At 37.2% G+C, this 22,576-nt stretch overlaps 3 protein-coding genes and 1 pseudogene across 5 annotated transcripts; 1 reads left to right on the top strand and 3 right to left on the bottom strand.

The window, feature by feature from the left end:
• Window positions 1-31: 31 nt before the first annotated feature.
• LOC124641800 (protein BCCIP homolog) lies at window positions 32-4,145 on the bottom strand. Its single transcript, XM_047180022.1, has 7 exons — window positions 3,960-4,145; window positions 3,528-3,654; window positions 3,084-3,211; window positions 2,307-2,443; window positions 1,608-1,744; window positions 617-762; window positions 32-211 (listed from the first exon to the last, which is right to left on the bottom strand). The coding sequence occupies exons 1-7, from the start codon at window positions 4,077-4,079 to the stop codon at window positions 140-142; spliced, it is 867 nt and encodes a 288-aa protein (XP_047035978.1). The 5' UTR covers window positions 4,080-4,145; the 3' UTR covers window positions 32-139.
• A 227-nt stretch (window positions 4,146-4,372) lies between these two features.
• On the bottom strand, window positions 4,373-22,182 carry LOC124641802 (odorant receptor 85b-like). Of its 3 annotated transcripts, XM_047180024.1 has the most exons (8): window positions 21,709-22,182; window positions 9,636-9,788; window positions 7,619-7,745; window positions 6,451-6,547; window positions 6,034-6,135; window positions 5,423-5,511; window positions 4,559-4,625; window positions 4,373-4,491 (listed from the first exon to the last, which is right to left on the bottom strand). In XM_047180024.1, the coding sequence occupies exons 2-8, from the start codon at window positions 9,766-9,768 to the stop codon at window positions 4,435-4,437; spliced, it is 672 nt and encodes a 223-aa protein (XP_047035980.1). In that variant the 5' UTR covers window positions 9,769-9,788; window positions 21,709-22,182; the 3' UTR covers window positions 4,373-4,434. The 3 variants fall into 3 exon arrangements, with proteins under 3 accessions (XP_047035980.1, XP_047035981.1, XP_047035982.1); XM_047180025.1 differs by lacking the exon at window positions 5,423-5,511 and having other exon boundaries at window positions 21,709-22,180; XM_047180026.1 differs by lacking the exons at window positions 9,636-9,788; window positions 21,709-22,182 and adding an exon at window positions 8,131-8,397.
• Window positions 14,196-19,668, bottom strand: LOC124641700 (annotated as a pseudogene).
• Window positions 19,635-21,605, top strand: LOC124641801. Its single transcript, XM_047180023.1, has 3 exons — window positions 19,635-19,991; window positions 20,234-20,383; window positions 20,860-21,605. The coding sequence occupies exons 1-3, from the start codon at window positions 19,671-19,673 to the stop codon at window positions 21,112-21,114; spliced, it is 726 nt and encodes a 241-aa protein (XP_047035979.1). The 5' UTR covers window positions 19,635-19,670; the 3' UTR covers window positions 21,115-21,605.
• Window positions 22,183-22,576: the final 394 nt, after the last annotated feature.

Genomic DNA, 22,576 nt, shown 5'->3' with positions numbered 1-22,576 from the left:
AAGTATAGGAAATAATCAAACCAAGATAAAATAGGTGTAAAGCTTACGTTTAATATACATGTAATAATAAAAATATAAATACGTTATACAGCGCATTGTATGGCATATATAATAATAGAGTCACAATTGACAAGCAAGTTTAGATGGCCTCCACTTCTTCTTTGATAAGTCTCACTAGGTGATTGAATTTGTTGCCGTCGAATATTAGAATCTGAAATTAAAGAAAACAGTAGGTTAGTTCTTAAATCACCTGACTTGGCGTGCATTTGCTTAAATGATTCATAGCTTAACTATGAAAAATTACTTATTTAAACAACTTTGTTATTATCTATTGTGTGTACCACGATCGTCTTGCCTGTGGTATTATTTCTATTTCGAAAAAAAATTAAACTAAGGGTGAGTTGCATCATATAACTACATATTAATGACCAAACCATGTCCAGTCATCAATCGCTGATTTGTTGTGTTATGGTTTGGTTATTGTATGTGTGTTAAATGGTGGAACTGGGTTTTGTGGGTGGTTTTACAATAGATAGAAGTAATTATGATTTTTCTGCCTTATTAACACACATCCTGAAGGGATAGCCAATTCCGCGAACAAGTTATTCTCACATACCTTTCTGCAAGGCGTGAGAGCGCCGCCCTCGTAGTCCCACTGCGACAGATCAGCCTGTTCCGTCACGTCCACGTCGAAGCTGGCCAGAGCCTCCGCAGCTATCGGCTTCTCTTCCTGGTTCGCGAACAGCACTTCTGAACATTCTTCTGTAATACAGACAAAATTGCTGTGAGATTTTTGTCTAATTTTGAGAGAATCTACAAGGTGTATTTATTTGGGAGGTCCAATTCTATCATTTTGCAATGGTGAATCAAAATTTCAAATACATACAATCATGTTTGCAACTTATCATTTACAAAACAGTTGAATTAAAAGTATACTCTGCGACAGTGCTTTTCTAGATCACTGTCCTATACTCTTAGGTGATCTTCACACTGCCCCGCATCACGCTGCATCTTGCGTGTCGACGCACCTACGCGCGTTCCTGCGGGAGTGCAGATCTGCATCATCGTGCGGGTTTTTCGCGCACTCACGCGCGTAGGTGCGTTTAGTAGATTCACGCACGGCGGCTCTCATCGAGTTCCATTTTCAAATATACACGTCATGCCCATTCAAAATCACGCGCGTCACTGCAGGATTCGGTGTGCCATACCATGCGTTTCGCCCCGCACCTACGCGCGGGGGTGCGTGTTTCTCCGCGTGTATGTGCGTGATCCGCATGAACGCGCGTGGATGCATTTTCAGTGCGTTGCACTATGCGTGTTTTCCATACAAACGGAGATATTTACAAGCAACGGAAAAAAAACGCATCCACGCGCTACGCTGCATCATGCGGGGCAGTGTGATAATCGCCTTAGCTAGTAATTAGCACAAATATTCCCACACTAATTTATAATACTAATTACACTTAGAACAAAATACAATAATATTTTCATCTATCATCACACATAGACAAAGCAAACTCAAATATAAACACAACAATAATATATTGTTGCAAACATCATTGTTAGTTGGGACTATCATACATTTTGTTTGCAAAACATTAACATACCTCCCGTATTGTATGTCTTGCAGATCCATATGAGATATTGGAATGTGTATGGCATATTCTTCATGACAGCTTTATCCAATTCACTTTGAAGGGACGAGAATAGAGGCACGCTGATGGCTGCGGGAATGTTTAGGATCCTGTGAAAAGAAAACACCATTAAGGCCCATGTTCATCTGCCTAGTCTTTTCCAAACTAAGTTGGAATTAGCAATCAGCTTCTAGTCTAACCGGATACAGCTGAGAACACAAACATCTGTTTTTCTTTAAAGAATAGTTTATTTTGAAACTTGAGTATACTTGAGTACTAGACAGGTGACTTTTGGACAAAAAAATGTCAATGTTATGGCTATAAATTAAGATTCAATTACATATTTATCTTTAGTATGTTGGGACCAGTATAGTTATCGGCACGGATATTGAGCCCTGACCTTCACCTGCGCAGAAGCGATTTATTGGTTTATTGCCTTATGTGTACAGTGCGCAAAGCAATCCCCACTCTTTCGCCGAGAGCTCAATATCCGTGCCGGTAACTATACAGCACTTGATAAACTCAATTGAATAGTTGATTAATTTTGGGTGAAACCCAATTTTTTTTATAGAAATAATAATTTTTCAGCCATACATTTTTTTTTATATTTATTTCTGTAATTATAATAATAAGTGACCAGTTTTTATTTTTCATATTTTTTAGGTTATTTACCTCTCATTGATGACTAGACCAACATTCTCAGCCTCGTTGGACAATATTTTCTTGATTAATGCCTTAGTTCTGTCGTCTGCATTATCTTCCGCTAGTGTTGTCAATAGAGTCCTGATCTGTTGTATGCATTGCTCCTCCTGGAAAATAAAAGAGTAGCGTCATTATTAAAGAGTTTTTCTTTGATGCAACTTAAAATTTCAGTATTCCTAACTCGTAGGATGGGTGTTTATGAGGCACTCCCTTGATCAATTAAATGCTTGTAGCCAATATGAAGATATTGTGCAAATTTATCGATGTTTAGGGTGTACATTGGAGACTGGGCCTATTTTCAGTGATTTTTTACTTTGATATTGCACAATGTTATAGTAGGTATAGCGGCGAGAATTGGTGTTCAAATACAAGGTATATTGTAATAAATAGTAGCCTTATTCAATTCATTCTGTCTAATTAGATGTCAGTTAGACGAAAGGAAGTTGTATAATCTGAATTGAAATAATCAGGATGTTGATATAAATTCGAATGGCACAATAACTGCGGAAATGCACTATCTTCATGAAATTATGTGTCAAGCATCCAACAGCAGTTTACATTTACTGAGGGAACTACTTTCCTCACTTGGATAAAAAGTTTCTTATATTACCTTCTGATAAAACAACTAAAATTTCATCAAAATCTGTTCAACCGTTGTTCTGTTCTGTGCGTTTGTATGTGAAGAAGTAACAAACATAATATACCTTTATAAAATTAAGTGTTTATTGATGTTTTTATTGGACTTACTTTTCTCTTAGTGATATTAATAATAGTGGTGACACCAAAGACTCCATCACTGCCGTCGTCTTCATCATCATCATCATCCACGCCATCATCGAGGCACTGCTTTACCACACTACCCACATAGTTTTGAGCTGGAAAAAAAGTTTATAATTTGTAAATTTTTATATTAATTTATTATTAACAGTTACCACAATTGAATAATAGATTTCTTAAGCTGTTACAATTTAAGAATATGTCCATATAATACCAGATTTTTTTGTTGATTATGAAATGAAATTACGAGATCAACTTTTAATAGACTGCAAAAAAGTATGTTCCTAGTTCAACCTGTATGTATGTATGTTAGTGTACAATTATCTCATGCTCGGCTAAACCGTACATATATTGACAGCATCATAGAAGGCTTCAAGTGTATTGGGAAGCAAAAAGAAATCAATATGTACTTACAAATAATAATTTGAGCAAGACCTCCCAATTCTACATTAGACTTGAGGAATAATTGTCTCAGCAGCTGTTTGATGCCATGGAAGTCACAGTCCTCGGGATTGCGACCTTCGAAGTCCGCTTGTAACTCCTACAACATTAAATATTCAAACCTCATTACTCATAATAGGCAGAGTGATTGATTTCCCATGCCACATACAAGTTTCACAATGTTGTGAAAAAAAAGTAATTTTAAAGTATGAAAAACGAAAACAGCGGGGTTTACGTTGCTAGAAATTGCTGTGTATTTCATAAATCACTGAAGCAGTGAAATTTTATAATTGCAACAACATTAAGAAATTAATTTTGGATAAAGAAAAACATTTTCCCAATGGAAAATAACAACAAATAAAACGCGGCCTGCCATGTGATTTTTAGGTTATAATTAAATCTTACCTTGTCGCCGACAAAGTTGCCGTCGGAGTCAAAGTCAGAATCCTTTTCGCTGCCAGAATCCTGATCTTCTTCACTTTCACTGTCGTGAATTTCTATTTCCTTATTTTTTTTATTCGACATGTTGAACACCGACACAACCGCACGTCGTAAAACACAAACAATGACCAAAGACAATGAATCAATGAAAGAATTGTTTTATTGAATGAACTATTCATAGACAGAATTTTATTTTTTAATACGCAATAGCACCAAGTGTGTTTGCGGCCAATATGGGTTCTATTTATTTTTTATCTTTTTATTTAACACTTTTTTTTTAGTACAGTAAAATCATTAAAAAGGGAAAACTAAATACATTTTATTTGGAACATAAACTACACAACTTTACTACCTTTTCTACTAAATAAAACATTCTATACCAAAGCTTGTTGTACATTGTTTATTTAACACTGATTATGTGCAATAGTGTGTAGTACCATCACTTTTTGTAAATATTTAGTAGCAAAGTGAAGTATGACCACGAAGTCTTGATTATCTGAAACAGAATTAATTATTGTTTAAAAAGTTGCGAAGTTCTGAAATAAAAACTCAAAATAACGTACCGTGGTGTAACTGGCTAGTGAAATAATTGAAAATCCATACGTAGTCACATGCACGTCCTTTTGGGCCCTTAAAAAAGAGAAGGAGTTAAAATGAACCACGGTAGGGAGTCATTAATTATAAAAAAACAAAAAAAAGCTCTTGTAATTAGTCAGATATCTGAAAAATCCTTTGAAGACGTGCAAAATAATAAGTGGGGAGTTTCTTGCTATTTGTAGCTTCTAGCCATGGACGGTGTAATTAGCGGTGCAGCGCGAATGCTAATGAGCTGGCACTTTTTCCTTTTTGCTCTCTGGAAAAACTACCTTTATGATAAGGGGGAAAATGGCGCGAAAATGGTGATGGTAATTTGCAGTTTTGTGACAGTAAACCAACATTTGGTGATTTTTACATGCTATAATTTTTATGACTACAAAAAGGAACTAATAACAACTATAATACCCATATACTTAAAGAAAGTGCGTAGTTTATGAGTACCTTAGTATCTAAATCCAAAAGCTTACGAAAGACAAAAAAACAAATGTCGAAATATGTAGGTACCTATCTACATAATATTAGGTACAATATAAAGTTTCGGGATAGCAAGTATGGTTTACCTCAGAAACCTTCAAAGGGTCAAGGTTATATAATAACAGGATAACAACAGGGTGGATTGATTTCCGAAGGTCATTTTACCGAGTGGGGTCTTATATCTTTGTTGGAATTTACTTACAAAAGAGTTGCTGTGGCTTCATGGGTATTTTGATACGAAGACCCGGTACTATACTAACTGACCTTTACTTAATTCTAGCTAATTAGTTAGATTGTTTTTGAGACATTTCATATCTAGATATACTTATTTAGAAACAAGTGACTGTAACATTAACCTGTGTAACATAATAAGAATGGAACTCTTCACACTCTTGGAGGCTCTGTACCAGCCGCTTTCGTAGAGAGCATCTGACAGTCCTTCACTCTACAACACAATAATTATGTAGATTTCTATTTTTTGGAATATTCTTTCTTAAGCAAATAAAAGTCTGCAGAAGCACGTAGTTCTTATACCTACAAATTAAGTAACCTGTAGATATCTGTAGGTAAGTAAAAAAGGTGTTTAAGAAAACAAACGTTGTCCAGCTCAAAATTTTTCGTAAAGTTCTTTTAGCTTCCTCTCTCGTAAATGACAATACACGAAATAGCTTTTTTGTCGTTGTTTTTACAAGTTGCAAGTCTGGGTAAGGGTAACGAGTCTCAGCATTTTTTTAAGCGATGACCGCGCGTTTCCAGGGCTCATGTCATGGGGATAATGGGTTTAGGTACTGATATATTTCTCATGTCATTTCCTCGAGGCTCCATGGCTATCTTTTCGAAGTCTGATCGAAAGTCCGTTTTGCCAAAAAGCCATTGCAACGATAGCCCTATCCAATGAAAAGAATAAGCAAATGTATGAATGTTAAATACTGATTTAGACTAAGCTGAAAGCTTATGATTATCTTACCGATTCCAGCAGTCTCTGTCCATACCAGCATAGAGGCCATGTTTGCGATAAAGCAGTCGTCAGGAATGACTTGTACACAAACTCGTTCCATTTCTCTACTATCTGAAATAATTACTCAAAGTTTCATTTGTACCTACTGAAAGACAGTCGTCAATGGCAATGGCCTGACAATCTTGGCAACTGGGTTGTAAAATGATCACATTTTCCTGAAGGCCAAATTCGTATAATTCCTATTTAGATCCATTCAATAGTTCTTACCTAGCTATGTAAAATATTTGGGTCATAAGGAGTACCCATCTCTCTTTTATATTTATCTGCTTGCTTAAATAAGTACCTAGTAGGTAGGTATAGCAACCACTGACTTATTTGACTCGCTCTGACTAAAACACTTTGACACATTAGTGTTAATATACTCACAACACAACAGAAGCCACAGAAGCAGATGATGATGGAACTGTTGAAGAAGTTCACCAGCAACGCGAAGCTGAACATGTTTTCCACATCGCCGGACAGTCTGCAAATTCTCATTTACATAAGTAGTTACAACTACATAGATCGTGCCTGCAAAATCGTCAGACAAATGAGGTCTTTCTGGGATATAATCAAATATTCTGCCAATTTGTTTGCGGTCTAAGAAGATATCTGAACATAATTTCTGCAAACTGTTAGTTTTATCAAGTAGTAAAAGCATAACAATGTTAATTGTGTTTCAGCTGGTTAATCGGTTAGAAACTTTCAGTAAGAAAGTTGACAAGATATGGGAAGAAATAAATGAGCTACAATTTAATGTGCACCAAATAGCACCGAGATAAATAAGTAATGAGCTTTTAAACTATATATGTGACATCCCATTGTATAACTTAAATACCTATTTCCTACGAAGTTTTCAATAAGCTTTTGTGTTTTGAGGAATAATTTTGATCTCAGAATCTATTATCTCAGAAAGTAGGTTAAAATTGTACCCCAACTTTTCCAAAGAAACTTGTTACTTAATAACATACCTATCCTTAAACCATGATCTATCTTTTCGAAGCGGGAGAATCTTACTTCGTCTCACTTTTACATGTAAATCACTGCTTGCTAGGATCAGTGTCGTTCGGGATCTCGGAATCGATTCAGTCAAATGAGATTTGAAGCGAATGACTCGATTTAGCGATAGAGCAAGCTGCAGGGTGCAAGATACGAAGGAGACAGGATGTAAGTATTAGGTTAGGAAAACGTGAGGTGGGGCGGTGGGGCAAGATGGAAAACGGAGTAAGAAAGAAAGTCTGCTGTAGGATGGGTCCAAATAGCAATCGGGATAAGGTAGAAAATATACCTACGGTGGGTTTTCAGTAGTCGTTTCGTCCAATCACACTGTAGCATTTACCACTCTAGGATGTAAGTAGGTTGTATGAAACGAGCATATTTCGGTGAAGTGTCATTTTCAAGTTTTACCACATTAGAACGACTTCTGTATACCGCGAAAACAGACGAGTCATATTTATGCGTGTCATCTACACACATACAAGTATGGCCCGCTTTTGTGAGATAAAACATCTAAAACTTAACTACTTTTGCTTATGATAGATGATTTATTATTTACCTGATAAGAGCTCGATGTCGTACAATGATATCGGACAGTTCTCTTTGATGTTTCACTTCCCAATCGTTATCGTCAAATATATTTATCATTTCTTTGTTCCGTCCCGCATAGTCTTTGCAGTATTCCCCTGAAATATAATCTAGAATTACACACAAGTTCCTATCTGGTATTAAAAATATCTACTTTGTAGGCAGTAGACAGTCAGCTATGTTACTGGGATGTTTGCTCATCATCGCTTCTTTTTCCAGTCATAATAAGCACTAGATAGCGCTGAAAGGTACTTTTGCCTACTTACCTACATTTTTAGGTGAAAAAAATCATTTTCTAACAAAATAACTGCCCTGTCTCATGCATGAGTCACCGATTCGCCGATTGTTTAACTATTGTATCTGGATCTAAGATAGGGACGTGGTAAATTTTAATAAAACTATTAGATTTAACACATTAACTTCACTAACACAATAACTTCTTTTCACTTTGACTTTAACAAATCACAAGACATATTTACCTACGTTTTCTAAGCAAGTCTGAAATCCTAGGCCACATTCTACGCCTCAAAGCTAACCAAACCCTCATTAGAAGTAAGGACCTACTACACCAAAATTGGCTTACAGGCTAGGCACAAAATCAAGATTTATCGTCTTATTATAGTATTTTCTAGAACACACGAACAAAAAAAAAAACAATTCCGCAGAATTCCTATCTAGAACAGATAAACAGGAGTGATTGGATGACGTTAGTAACCCTATATATATGTTCCTATCTACTCGTATTTTTCAATTATTACCTAGACCCTATTTGCTAGTACCTAAGTAGGTAAAATGTCTTTTGTGACCGATGTCCCACGAACTACTTCGACAGTGAGCTAAGTAGTAAGAAACCCAGTGGGGTTTAAAAGGAGTCAATCACTTTTCCTGAGAAGAGGTCTATATGAGTCTGAAAGAATCGTTCAAATCTGAGATAGGCGCTTTCCAGCAAACTTTTTAGAAAACATAATCAAGGTTACTTACGATTAACCCGTTTTTGCTTTCGCAAGCAAGACAAACAAATTCACGCATCTTTCTTACACAGATTCGTTTGAGGAAGGTGGCAAAGGCTTTATAAGTATCACAGGTAACATTTGAAATGAGTTCTTAAGGAGACATCGCTCGAGTATGCTACTACATTACGACATTTGTGCCTTAAGCTGGGGCCAGATGGTTGTAACGTGTGTGTAGAGAGGCATGTCAGATCCAAGCCAGCGATTAACTTGCCATTTGAATTTGACCCTCATACTACGTAGTAACTATTTAGTAATCTGTGCTCATACTAAGATGAAAAAATAATTCAAACATCGAAAAACAATTTGGCCATTAGACGCCTTGCTGTGCCTGCACCTGTGCAAAACAGTGTCCATGTATTTAAGCCAAGTGGTATTACGTTGACAGCAAAATATGTATAGGTACCTACCTTACACGTTGCACTCATCTACACCCAGCTTTACAAGGCATAAAAGCACTTTCTATGTCACAAGTTCACGTTTAATCAAGCTAAGGGGCGGAGTCAAACGCCAACCTCGGCTTTGGCATTCTAATGAAGGCCTTTTTAATTACAAACTCTTCGTTAATTGGAAAAGCTTGATCATTCAGTTTGTTCGTCGCTTCCGGTTTCCTTAATTCGATTTTAGAACTTTTTTTTGTCTAATTCGAGAGTCGAGATTTCCGGGTTATTTTCCGGGATTTACCAATGAACGACGTGATTTATGTCGAAGTTTAAGAGGTCCCGTAGACTGTAGACTAAATAGTCGGCTGACAGTTGGCCCGATGGTAGATTTTTTTTTTTAAGATTTAATCAAAGTTTAAGACAATCTATTACCGGCCAAATACCTGATCGTTGTTATGTGCGAACTAAGTACCATAGCAGTTCATTTCTATACTTATCAAGCTGTCAATCAAACAGTCGGCCGACTAAAAAGTATGCAGATACTAACATATTAATTTTATCATTTCTAGTGGTTCCAAGTTACCATCACACTTACCCAAAGGATAAGTATCAACGAGTTGCTTATCAACGGGCACATACACCAGTCTCCGGACCCTGACAGCAAGGAGGTCAAACTGCGTCGTGATGTGGCTCAGGAATATGCAGAACAGCAGGTCTCCACAAAGCATGAACCAAATTGTGATCAAACCTGGCATTGGGAAACATATCGGGTGTGTCGTACCTAATCACATTAAATCCTATCACATATATGTGGTATTTTTTGATATTCTATGGCGAATTGTAAATAAATGATCTAATACAATAAAAAATCATTCAATAATTTACGTACAGCTTGGCAAAAAAGAGTCTGACGCGGTGACAGTTGGAACTAAAAATCAAAATCAAATAAAAATTGTTAACATCGTTAATACTGGACATTGAAGTGTCCAAGGGACATCGCCTACTTAGGATTGAATATCTTCAAAAATAACAAATATCAAAATCTGTGAGTCGTAGTACTCCGGGTTGCCACAGGTGCGATAGTGCTGACCTCATTTATTCCACACTCTTTTTTGCCAAGCTGTATTTAATTATTTTCTTTGTGCTAATCGACATAATATTAACCAGTATATTAACGTATTTAATGTGATTAGGTACGAGACTCCCTATACATATAACGCCTCTTTTAACCGACTTCAAAACACAAGGTTCTCAATTTGAAAATTTGTATTATGTAAAGGTTTAACTAAGGTTACTTAAGAGCGTGTACGTCAACCGCGCGCCATTTGGCCTAAAAAGGTACTTTTCAAACCACTGTTTCTCATTAACTACTTATCCTATAACTATGTTAATTTATAATAACGCAAGTTAATTTCACTGTCTATATAGTTAATTGAACATAAATTTCAATATGTGTAGTTTAAATACTTAAAACCCCTATAACGTAACAGATGATTTATAAAATTCCCGTTCAGCGTCTATTTCGAAGCTTAAATTTATGTGAAAATAGTGGCAAATCTAATCATATTTATTTTTTTACTCATAGATGAAATCCCCATGCCTATAGTTAGTTGAAAACATTTTTTGATTTAGGTCTCTATCTTTCAGAAAAAAATATTTTAACAATGTGAAAAATTGTGAATTTCAAATGCTTTTTTTACCTACCTATCTTACTTAAATTATTATAACAATTATTTACTATAGTAATGTAACTCTTTTTTTTAAACATAAACTTTACATTATAATTTAATCTCTCGTTTTTATTATTTTATAAATTATTTAAAAACTACTATAAAACGCTGCACGCGAGTCAATTCAAACCAGACCGCCGCAAGGCTTCACAGAGAGAGGACGTGTCGCTCCGTCACATCGCGTAGGGTGAATAACCTCTGCCGTGGATACCGAGAATAGAGTACATTTCAAGCGCGACCAACAAATCTTGATACATTACTATTTTATTTAAAGCTCAATTTTGAAGCATATTTTTTTTATCGATTGAGTTGAAATTTTGTTTGAAAGTTCAGTTTTAATGACAATGTATGATTGTATATCCAATATGGGGGTATACCCAAGATGGAGACAAAAATGTTTTTAATGCATTCCTACGATATGGGTATCAAATGAAAGGGCTTGATATGAATAACTCAACAAAAAAATGTGTCGCGAGTCTTAATCCAATATTGCGGACGCCTTAGGCTAGATAGGAGCAGAGCTATTTATATGTTCATTTTGGATGTACCCTTGACTTTTGATCCCGAATAACTTTTGAAGCATATAGGATAGATAACTTAAAACTTTAATTTTATTTATTTGGTAAACCCAAGCTCTTCACCAATATTTGGCTTTCCGGCAAATGTTGTTATTTGACCACAATTTTTCGGTCTGGATGGACTGGACCATTCATATAAACAATCAATTTTTCAAATCGGTCCAGGCGTCTTTGAGAAATCGAGAACAATCAAATTGAGAACAATCACAAAACAATCTAATTGAAACCTCCTCCTTTTTTTGAAATCGGTTAAAATACAGAAACTCTTACATTGCCATTAATCATCAGTCGACTATTTCGTACTGTTGAAAATTGTATGTAATATACAGAAAGTCCTCAAAACCAAGATTTTCATAGGTGTCCGATTTTTTTGCAAAAGAGTGTAAGTATTAACGACTTATTTTCATGCCTTTATATTTTAGTCATCCATAGATTTACACTATTTTCTCGCTATTAACTATTTACTAAGTAATATATTTTTTGTTCTACTAATTTCACACGAAAGGATCAAAATGGTTTGTGTGACTATACGTGAAGTATGATAGGCACGCACACAGCCGCGACGCTAGTCTGCGCGATTTTTTGCGTTGAATTACCTAAAGTTGACATCGCGCGGCGAGCGTACACGCTCTTAAATATAGGATAAATCCTTTTGATGCATTTAATTGTTTCATAATTGAAACTTATTCTTTAAATTATATTAAACGTCTTCTTCCGTAGCCGGATAAAATATAGCCTATGATACTCGGGAATACTGTAGCTTCCCATCATCATCATCATTTTTCTGCCCTGTTCCCAAGACATTTGGGGTCAGCGCAACATGTCTTTTTCTTCCATTCCTCTCTGTCAGACGTCATACATCCACTCCCTTCTGCTCCATATTGTAGCTTCCCAATAGTTAAATGTTTTTTTGACGTGACGACGTCTTATAAATCGCTGGAGCCGGCTGCACGCACGAAAAAACATGACTCATGCGGCGTTACCTCGCTCTGAGGCGTTACCTCGCTCTGAGGCGTTACCTCGCTCTGAGGCGTTACCTCGCTCTAAGGCGTTCCATCGCACAATCGGCCTACGCGTTTGGCAGCGTTCGACATCTGTCTCTCTCCCACTTGAGTGAGCGATGCGTCCGCGTAAACAGCTGCTATTCAATAATATATTTACATATTTTCGTCAAGTATGAAGTGCAGTGAAAAGTGAATGTGGTGTAAATTGTTTATAGCAACGATAATTGCGACGATAAAGGTAATGATTCTTTCGATATTAAATATATGTTCAGTGATATATTGTCGAATATTCGTGCTTTCATAATTAAAATAAATAGCATCAGTCCGCTAGTGCAGCGATTGTAGGTTATGCTATAACAAAACTATAATAATAAGGTAATAGAACTATTTCACGATGAGTAAAAAATCAATTGCTTTACTATTCGATCGAAATAATTATGGCAGCCCCGGATCTAGGGGGGGGCAAGCCGGGGCCTGTGCCCCGGGCGGCAAATTCAGGGGGCGGCAAAATCAGGCGGCTGCCAAATTCACACTTCACAGACCAGTGGATAACTCATCATTTATTTAACGTTGACCACGGAATAAATAATAGCACAAGTACAGCAATTTCATGGCTATATCAACTTGACCGATACCCTGCACCACTGCACGAACATTTATTATTCACGAGGCGAAGTTTTAGCAAACTAAAGATGATTAAAAATTATTTGCGATCATCTATGAGCCAGGAACGCTTATCGCATATATTTATTTTTATTTTAAATCCTACATCACAGATTACTGTAATGGTTACCTACAGCGCCATTTTAACAGGTGCAGGGTGTGCGCATGACCCGGGCGCCTTGCTCGGTCTCAAGGGCGCCGCGGGACGCCCCACCACCAGGAAATTTCGATGAAATTACACCCGTTTCATAAGGAAGTTCCACATTGTATCACGATACTGACAAGCAAAGTTCCTAAAAAAGTCGCCTTCGCTTTGTTTGATTGATCATTTTGATTATTTTTTACTTTTAACATCCTCCAACTAACTGAAAAAATTCTTGCTCGCTAGGCTCGCAGCTAAATGACAACGCGGCTGTTTTTCTGATTGATTTTAATTGACTCGGTCGTCGGTCATTGATTCGGTCTCTAATCACGTTTTCTTTTTATTTGTACATAATTCCCAGTTTAATTTGTGAGTCTTCAAACAAATAATTTAAAAAAACTCGCGCTCGCTACGCTCGCGGCTTCTTGTTGCTTTACAATGTCCTTGATTAGGTATTTTTGTGTCGCAGGCTCAAAAAATTACGCGCTCGCTTCGCTCGCGCAATATTAAACATGCTTTGCCTTAATGACTTCATAAGTCAAGTCCACGCTGCCTTACCTTTTCTAAGTCAAATGTAGTAAAAAAATATATTTATGGAGTCCTCAAAAACAAAAAAGTTTGCGCTGCCGCCTGCTTGTTATAGCGCTTTTTAAAACTAATTAACCTTTTGTGTCCCAAATTAAAAAATTTGCGCGCTCGCTTCGCTCGCGCTACTTTTTACAATTGCATCGTTCTGTCTCGCCTTTCATAACTTAAACCGCCAACAATTAATTGAGCCTACAATGAATTGGACACATTTTTAAAGTCCTTTACCTACCAAATAGTGCATTTCATTCGAACGTTCTTATTTATATTCCTTGTAACTACTGTAAGAACTTCAATACATAGGTGGCGCTTGGGTGATGATTGCACCCAGGCGCTACATGAGCTAGAGACGGCCCTGCCTGCCTACATAATAATAATAATAGCCTTTTATTCAGATCATAGTCACAGTACATATACATATAGAACTTAAAAACTTAAAATTAAACCTTTGACCTAATCTATTATTTGATTTATCTTAACATTTTCTAGATCTGTTTGCCAGTCGGCAAAAGCCTCCTCCAACCTTTTCCATTCATGCCTTTCTTTACCCTGTTCCATGTGACGCCTGCAACTTGCCTTATGTCGTCATCCCATCTTTTTTGTGGTCTGCCTCTTTTCCTTTTACCTTCTCTGGGATACCATCGTGTCACAATTTTGCTCCATTTGTCCTTTCCTCTTATCGTATGTCCTGCCCATCGCCATTTAAGCCTTCTAATTTTGGAAGTTATATCTACAACCTTTGTTTTGCTTCGTATTACACGGTTTCTCATTCGGTCTGACTTTTTCACATTCATCATGCTCCTTTCCATTGCATATTGGCAGGTTGCAAGTTTGCTAGTCATGTTTTGTGATAACTTCAAAGTTGGGCTACCGTATGTGAGAACTGGAAGTATGCAGGTATTAAAAAGTTTGCATTTTATTTTCATAGGAAGGTTTTTATCTTTCGTAATCTCTTTCAAACTCCAGTACCTCCTCCAACCATTGGTGATCCTTCTTTCTACTTCCTTGTGCATCGAATCCTCTTGAGTAATTAGCTGTCCCAGGTAAATATAATCTTCTGTATAATCGATTTGGCTGTTTGACAGATATATAGCGGTTTTCTCTCCATTTGTTGTCCACTCTTGCTTTCTCCGGGTTCAGTTTTAATCCAACCTTCTCGCTTTCCGTTGCCAATTCGTGTATCATTTTTGTTAAGTCTTCCGGGGAGTTAGCAAATAGCACAATGTCATCTGCGAATCTTAGACGTGTTAGAGAAGCACCATCTATTTTGATACCGACATTTTCCCAATTAAGTCCTCTGAATATTGACTCTAGTACCGCTGAGAATAGTTTTGGTGACAGGGGATCTCCTTGTCGTACGCCTTTGCTTACTCTAAAAGGTTCCCCCTTCTTTTCTAGTTGGGTTCTCGGGGTACTCTGGCTGTAAACGTTTTTTATTAAGCGGATGTATTTGTGTTCAACTCCTTGTTCTTTGAGGGCCTCCCATATCTTTTCGTGGAACAAAGAATCGAATGCTTTGCTATAATCGATAAATGCCATGTAGTAGTACTTCTCTATAACTTGGCGAACTACATGTATATGGTCGATCACCGAATAGTCCTTACGAAATCCTGCCTGCTCAATAGGCTGGTGTTCATCGAGTATTTTTTCAATGCGATTTAGTATGATCTTGGCAAATACCTTATATATATTAGACACTAGCTGATCCCGCGAACTTCGTATCGTTCAAACCTTCCCTGGACCTCTACAAACATTTTAAAACCAAAATCAGCTCAATCGGTTCAGCCGTTCTCGAGTTTTAATCAGACTAACGAACAACAATTCATTTTTATTTATATAGATAAGGCTGATAGGGCGCCTGCCTACATATTGATAGCTAAAATTATATGGATGATAAAGGTGAAAATAAACATAAGTAGGTAGGCGGGGCGGCATTTTGCAGATTTTGCCCCGCCTAAAAAAAATTGAAGATCCGGGGCTGAATTATGGAGCATAGCCAGTGTTGGGCAAATTGAAATCTAACTACTGATTACTAACTACAACTACATATTGTAGTTAGTAATCAAAACTGCAAATTACATTAAATAATCGTAAAAAGTAGTTAAAAAATTTGATTACTAACTACAAATTGTAGTTGCAATCACGATTACGAGATTACTTTTTATAACTACCTACACATTTTAAATAATCAATCGCTATAGTTCGGCCATTCAGAGAATGCGTTCCTGACACGTCGCGATTGAACTGACGACGTAACTACATTCATTGATTATTGATATAATAATGTTGTTTTAATGCTCCTCAATTGTTAAAACGGTAAACAACCAGCAAAAATATTTTTATCGTAACTGCAACGCAAGTAAATCGCTGTTAGTATCGTTCAATCGCGACGTGTCAGGAACGCATTCTCTGAATGGCCGAACTATAGTTCATGTACTGACTTGTCGTTTGCTAGTTAAGTACAGTTACCGGCACGGAAGTCGAGCCCTGACTTTCACCTGCGCAGAAGTGATTTATTGGGTCCCTTTGGTGGTATGAAGGGAGCGCGGGGGCGGCGGTAAAGCGGTGATTGGCCCGCAGCGCATCGCGTCATAGCCGTCACTCGGGATTGGTTCTTAGCTGCGGTTGACGTACCTCAGGACGACGAAACACTTCGGGCCAATTTAATTGACACCAATTTTTATAAAATATATTTTTCTTTTGACGTGACAACTATATAGGGCATGCAATTTCGGTAAAATAAAAATTACCGGTAAAAGTTCGGTAATAAAAATATTTTTACCGGTAAACCGGTAAAACGGTAATTTTTGTATTTTTTTTAATGTGATAGTATAACAATAAGATTGGGTAGTCTAAAAGCAAAAAATACATGATATAAGGTGTTATATAAACATTTATTGTGACGTGGGCCGTAACAAAAAAACATGTCAGTACCATCTGTACGCGATGTCGTCGACATAATGCAAGAGAAACGGCTGCGATGGTACGGACATGTAAAAAGGAGTCCACCTAAATACATCACCAATGTACTCAATCTCGATATACCCGGTCAAAGGCGCAGAGGAAGGCCGAAACTGTGGTGGTTGAGTGTGGTAATGAATGACATGAAAATCTACGAAGGAAGATGTCCTGGATAGAGTGAAGTGGAAGAAGAAGACATGGAAAGCGGACCCCGTCACAAGGCGGGATAAACGCTAAGAATTAAGGTGAAAAAAAAAAAACATTTTTTTCATTGAAGTGAAAGCCCTTTTTTATGGTAAATCGTAGGCATTTTATGGACCAGGGTCGCGGCAACTCTCTTGAACAATCCCGCAGCCCCGGCAGGCCTTGGCGGCCAACACGGGTCTGTTGTCTATGCAGACGGAGGAACGATGAGCCTCCCGAACTCACCGCCCACAGACCGACGCCTACGGTGGCCGGGAGTCGTCTCTCGACACTTGGCGCCCGTGGTATCTTCCTGGTCCAATACAGCGGCTGGGATGAGAGGTGCGAATTCGCAGTCTCTCCGCCGTCTCCTTCTCGAGCATGACTGCTTCGCAGAAGGAGGCGACGGTTTCCCATCCACTCAGGACCATGGTTTGAACCAGAACCGGGCACGAGAGGTCGACGCTGCCTATTGCCTCGTCGACGACACGGCGGTACTCTTCCCAGGCAGTGCACACCTGGACTGTGTGCTCCATTGTATCCTCAGAGCTGTCCGCATGGTGGTGAAGTAAAAGCCCTTTTTTTTTGTTTTTTTTTAACGACGTCAAAAATCATCAAATGACCCCTTCCGCTGTGGGTTAGCAGCGGAGTGGGAGTGTCAGACTCTTACTGACTAAAAACCGTCGTGTTCCGTCATAGGCCTTTTATGTACCAGGGCCGCGGTATCTCTTTCGAACAACCCGCAGCCCCGGAAGTAAAAGCCCTTGCTCAGTAAGGTCATAGAGTAGGTAAAATAAGCATTAGCTACATTTTTACCTAATATGAGCTGACAGCTATCAGGAAAATCAGAATAACCGAATGAATAAAATTTGTTTACATATTATAAATTAAGATGAGAATGAAGATTTGTATCAATTGTATCTAACCTAGAGATAGTTAAGGAGACACATAAGTTTACTTTCCTAAAAAACAGCAACTTTAACACTCTTACAATATGTAATGTATGCAATATTACCTTATGTTCAGGCTACATAATGAAGATTTGACGTTAAATGACCAATTGCTATATTTTATCACAAAAACGTAAAAGCCGGTAAATTACCGGTTACATATTATTTTTACCAGTAATTTAAAAATCGCGAAAATGGGTTGTTTTACCGGTAAAACCGAAACCGGTAAACCGGTATTGCATGCCCTAGTGACAACGTCTTATATATCGATGGAGCCGGCTGCACGCACGAAAAAACATGACTCATGCGGCGTTACCTCGCTCTGAGGCGTTCCGTTTAAGGCTTGAAGTGCAAGCGAGAGCACGCAACGAGTGACAAAGAGGCACGATCGGCCTCCGCTTTCGGCAGCGTTCGACATCTGACGATCAATTTCTTATGATGTTGTCACGTTCGACTATCGTCAGTAAACCGACTTTACAGACAACCGTTTTTTAATCCATTCAGTAGTTTCGGAGCCTTTAGGGTACAAACCTCTTCTGTATGGTTCTCTGTATGTTATTGTGTCCCTCCCTATTTATTGCATTAGTATATCTTAATCTATATATTGAACTATGTATGAAAAAAATTGATTGTTTGTAGGATACAAACAATCAATTTGAAAGGCACTAAAACTAATAAAAAAAAAAAAAAAACTACTGTGGGGTAGCTACATTATTCTCGAGTATGCTAATAATAAGCTACCTATATTTTATTGGGAAATTATAAGTATAGCCACAAAATTATTAATTCGACACATGATTAAACTTCTAATTTTATAACTAAGCAACGGGGAAATGACATAGCCTCTAATAAACTATTTCGTCTTTTTTACAACGCCAATTAAATATTCTACAGAAAGCTTCAAGAAAAGATCATCAATTATTGTGACTTGTCCTTCTTATTCATACCTACATTGTCATCTAATTTACTAACTCGGCTTCGTTTTTAGTATATTGCCATTTATAACCTTCAATTAAAAAATATTGTATTAAAAATTGAAGTTAGTGACGAAAACGAATCGCTGCAAAACCGACTCCACGTAGTCTTGTCTGCCCTACCCTTAGAGTGCAATTCAAAACCGCGTGGGCGCGGAGGGGCGAGGCGGCCTGCGCCGCGCAAGCCGAAGTTGGTGAGCGTGAAAACCATCTGCGACGATAAGCTCGCATGGGATCGCCGGAGCCCCGCAGCACCGAAGCCGTGACAGAAGCGATGCTTGCTTACATTTTAAACGTACTGAGTTAAAAAATTAGAAGCTAATTAAATATTTTATGATGTCATTTAATAGTATTTTAGAAGTTTACTGCTAGAATGCATGCTACAAATTTAGATGCTAAAAAATAACCATCATGCTGAGTTGTATTTAGAGTGGTTTACTTAGAAGATAACTAGTGGCTAAGATAGTATTATTTAGATGCTCGTTAATTGCGGCTGACTTAGTAATTTAGAAGGCAACATACATTTTTGGGGGCGAATAATGATATTAAAAAGAAGCCTGCTTAATTAGCACCCTATTTTATTTGGCTACGGACAGTAATTCCTAAGGGAAGCTTGTGAAACCGCGGGAAAACTGCTATTAAGTATAAGTAATAAAAATGAAGTGCTAATTAATATGTATATAGAATAGAAAACATAATATATATGATATTTTTATCTCCCGCTAGAGTCGGAGCATTAACTTATAAGTTGTCATTCATTCATTCATTTCGTTCTGTTTGTCGCGAAACGGTAATATACTCTGTGGAGTATTATTTTACTCTTTCTTTGCTCTGTCTGTGGTCTTGCTTGGGCGACATTTATGGTGGAAAAGATGGCCGAACCGTGTAGCAATAGCAAATCTAATAATATGAAGCGGAAGTATAGTGATGTTGACAAAATGGTCTCTGAATACAAAACATTAAAATCACGCGAAACTCTAGTGGAGTTAATGCGACTATATAAGGGTTACCCAATCTTATGTCATAATACTCATGAAGATTTTACTAATCCAACAAAACGCAAGAAGGCGTATGAAATGCTTCTTGACGAATACAAGAAATTTGATAAAACTGCAACCGTAGCGGGAATGCAGCACAAATTAAATTGTTTCAAGTCAGCAACAAAACGAGAAAAGGCCAAGGTAAGTTATAAAAGTGCCGGACAGCAGATTTATAAACAGCAAAATATTATGGTACATAGTGATTCTGACAGATGACAGACGTCACACACTTTGACGTTTATCTATTCGTCTCGTCTTGAGTGTCGAATATGGAAGTGTTGCCACAGTGAAAAAAGGAATCTTTATAATGAGGAATTTTCTTCACATATTTTTTAATTCTTTTCCTAGCTGATTGATGTTGAGCCATTTTTATTTAATTTCAGATGCAGTCACTTGTCCGTAGTGTGGGTCGTTGTGAATATGAACCTCCTCAGTGGTGGTATCCGTATTTAAGTTTTCTACACCCATTTGAAGGCGAACCAAGAGCGCCGAGTCCAGATTATTTTTATTATAGAAAAGCCAGAGAAGAAATGGTTGGTATTGCATTTTAATTATAAAAAGTAATAAGAATTTATGCCCGGGGCGCCACGGTATACTCATTATTTTGATAAGTGTCTAATGGTGTTGTTCAACCAACAAGATTTCTTAGAAATGAAATCATAGAGCCTCAGGATTTTCACAGAAAAGATTTATTAATTTGATCACTTGCAAATGGATTACCGCGGTTCACTTGCATACTGAGAAAAAAAAATGTATACAAAATATTTGCCGCTAAGAGGCGTTAGTCTCTTTCAAAGTTTCAACTCTATGATTTTTTTAAATTGACTTCCCAAAAACGAGGAGGTTCTCAATTCGAATGTTTGAATTTTTTTATGTTTGATTGCGCATATCTCTGACATTTATAAATAGATTTGAATAATTATTTTTTTGGTTGAAATGAAAAACTTCCCAAATGGTCCCAATGTCATCAGTAGAATTATCGCGGTTTGAATGAAGTTTATGTTTTTAGGAAATAGAAATGAAGAAACATGGCTTATTGCCGGAAGATCAGGATCAGTCATCATCAGAGCAGGATTGCGAAACTGCGAAATTAGCAGCTTTAAATAAGTACTCCGCCGAAGCATTGGGAAAGACGATTAGACACCAAATCCAAGAGTTGGATTACTCACAACGAGGCATTGCGGAGAAGTTAATAGAAGAGATATTGTTTTACGCCAAAATGGAACGATTGACTCAGGAAACTGTATTGCAATTAGAATTATAGTCTATAGATTTTTTTTTTGTTTTAAACTAGTTTTAAATAAGGTTCTAGTTTTATATGGAATTTTGGTGTACTACAAAATGGCTTTATGACAGTTGACAAACGGATGGGAATGATCTCTGAACTCCTGAAGCATCATATAATAAATATTAATAAATACATAAATCAATAGAGTTTAGTGCCACGACGAAGTGCGGGAATTGAAACATACAAAATATATATTTTTAACTAAGGGATAAATAGATAAATAAATATAAGAATTAGTAATTTTTCATAATAAGAAGTAATTTAGATAAATAAATACATATAGATACCTCAATGTATTTTTTCATGTCTTTTACTTCGAAACTTCTATCAATTCAAATATTTTCCAAAAAAATATTAGTAAGAGAGACAGAGACAAAACTACGGCGGCTTGACATATAAAAACTAGTGTTATCAGTAAATATAATTTATATAAATATAATGACAATAAATATAATTTCTCCCCTTCATTTTTTTTTTTGTATTTTGCACAAACTTCCCAAACAAACAAAAAAATATTTTCAGAAATTGCGGTTGCTTTTTAAATCCATGTACAAACAAAGGATTACTTACCATGCCACGTCTGTGCAGCTAGGATGACTTCATAATATCCTCGCTGGAAGGGATCGAAGGGAAACCAGTAGAAGAAAGGGAAGATGAGGGGCACTTTGTGGCCTAGGGATATCTTGATGATCTCCACAAAGGGCGGCGACAGGAAGATCACCAGGAGAGCATTGTTACACCAGTAGTAGCCTGAAAAGAAACAAGTTATATAAAATGTAACCAACTAGCTGTTTTATGGTACTTCGCTTGCTTCTTACCCAAAGCACACATTACTAAATAGTTACTACCCAAAGTTTCGTCCTTTGTTCAGCCGTTTTCGTGTAAAAGCATATCAATTCTGCAAACTTACTTTCGCATTTTTTATGTTTATATCGATAATTTTAATTCATTACAACCTTTTTAGGGGAAATCACCAACCGACCCCTCCCGCTGTGGGTGCAGCGTGATAGTGTCAGACTTTTTGTAACCCTTTATGTAACAGGACCGCGGTACTTTTTCGAACAAAAACGCAGCCTCCGCAATTCATGATAACCTCAGTGTGTTATTATATTTTATATATATATATATATTAAAAAAAACACACTGAGAGCACCTATAGAGAACACCTATAGAGGATAGGTACCTGTTTCATGTGCAATCAGGGTCGGACTGGGCCGGAAAGGCCCGGGTGGCTGATCACAATCCCGGGGCCCGAGACTAGACCATGGTGATGGGATACTATCGAAAAATACTGAGATAAACAAACTATAAAAAATTTATTACTATACTAAAATACAATACAATAGTGTAGTGTACTACGTATAATAAACGTTGCACGCTAGATGGCGCGACGGTCGGTGGCGGGGAGCGTGGCTAGCGAGTCGCTAGGCGCGCTCAT

Source organism: Helicoverpa zea, chromosome 23, assembly GCF_022581195.2.
Source record: "Helicoverpa zea isolate HzStark_Cry1AcR chromosome 23, ilHelZeax1.1, whole genome shotgun sequence".
Lineage (NCBI taxonomy): Eukaryota > Metazoa > Arthropoda > Insecta > Lepidoptera > Noctuidae > Helicoverpa > Helicoverpa zea.
The sequence above is the reverse complement of the archived record's forward strand: the minus strand, read 5'-3'. Positions and strand labels throughout refer to the sequence as shown.

What these genes read in the sequence shown, in the direction of transcription:
- LOC124641800 (XM_047180022.1), bottom strand. Translation starts at nt 4,079, where the DNA reads ATGTCGAATAAAAAAAATAAGGAAATAGAAATTCACGACAGTGAAAGT. An exon ending in GGTCTAGTCATCAATGAGAG is followed by an intron (nt 1,745 to 2,306) that starts GTAAATAACCTA and finishes TTCTTTTCACAG; the next exon opens with GATCCTAAACATTCCCGCAG. An exon ending in CAAGACATACAATACGGGAG is followed by an intron (nt 763 to 1,607) that starts GTATGTTAATGT and finishes TCTGTATTACAG; the next exon opens with AAGAATGTTCAGAAGTGCTG.
- LOC124641801 (XM_047180023.1), top strand. Translation starts at nt 19,671, where the DNA reads ATGGTGGAAAAGATGGCCGAACCGTGTAGCAATAGCAAATCTAATAAT. An exon ending in CAAAACGAGAAAAGGCCAAG is followed by an intron (nt 19,992 to 20,233) that starts GTAAGTTATAAA and finishes ATTTAATTTCAG; the next exon opens with ATGCAGTCACTTGTCCGTAG. An exon ending in GAAAAGCCAGAGAAGAAATG is followed by an intron (nt 20,384 to 20,859) that starts GTTGGTATTGCA and finishes TTATGTTTTTAG; the next exon opens with GAAATAGAAATGAAGAAACA.
- LOC124641802 (XM_047180024.1), bottom strand. Translation starts at nt 9,768, where the DNA reads ATGCTTTGTGGAGACCTGCTGTTCTGCATATTCCTGAGCCACATCACG. An exon ending in ATTCTTATTATGTTACACAG is followed by an intron (nt 4,626 to 5,422) that starts GTTAATGTTACA and finishes CTCTTTTTTAAG; the next exon opens with GGCCCAAAAGGACGTGCATG. An exon ending in CACTAGCCAGTTACACCACG is followed by an intron (nt 4,492 to 4,558) that starts GTACGTTATTTT and finishes ATTCTGTTTCAG; the next exon opens with ATAATCAAGACTTCGTGGTC.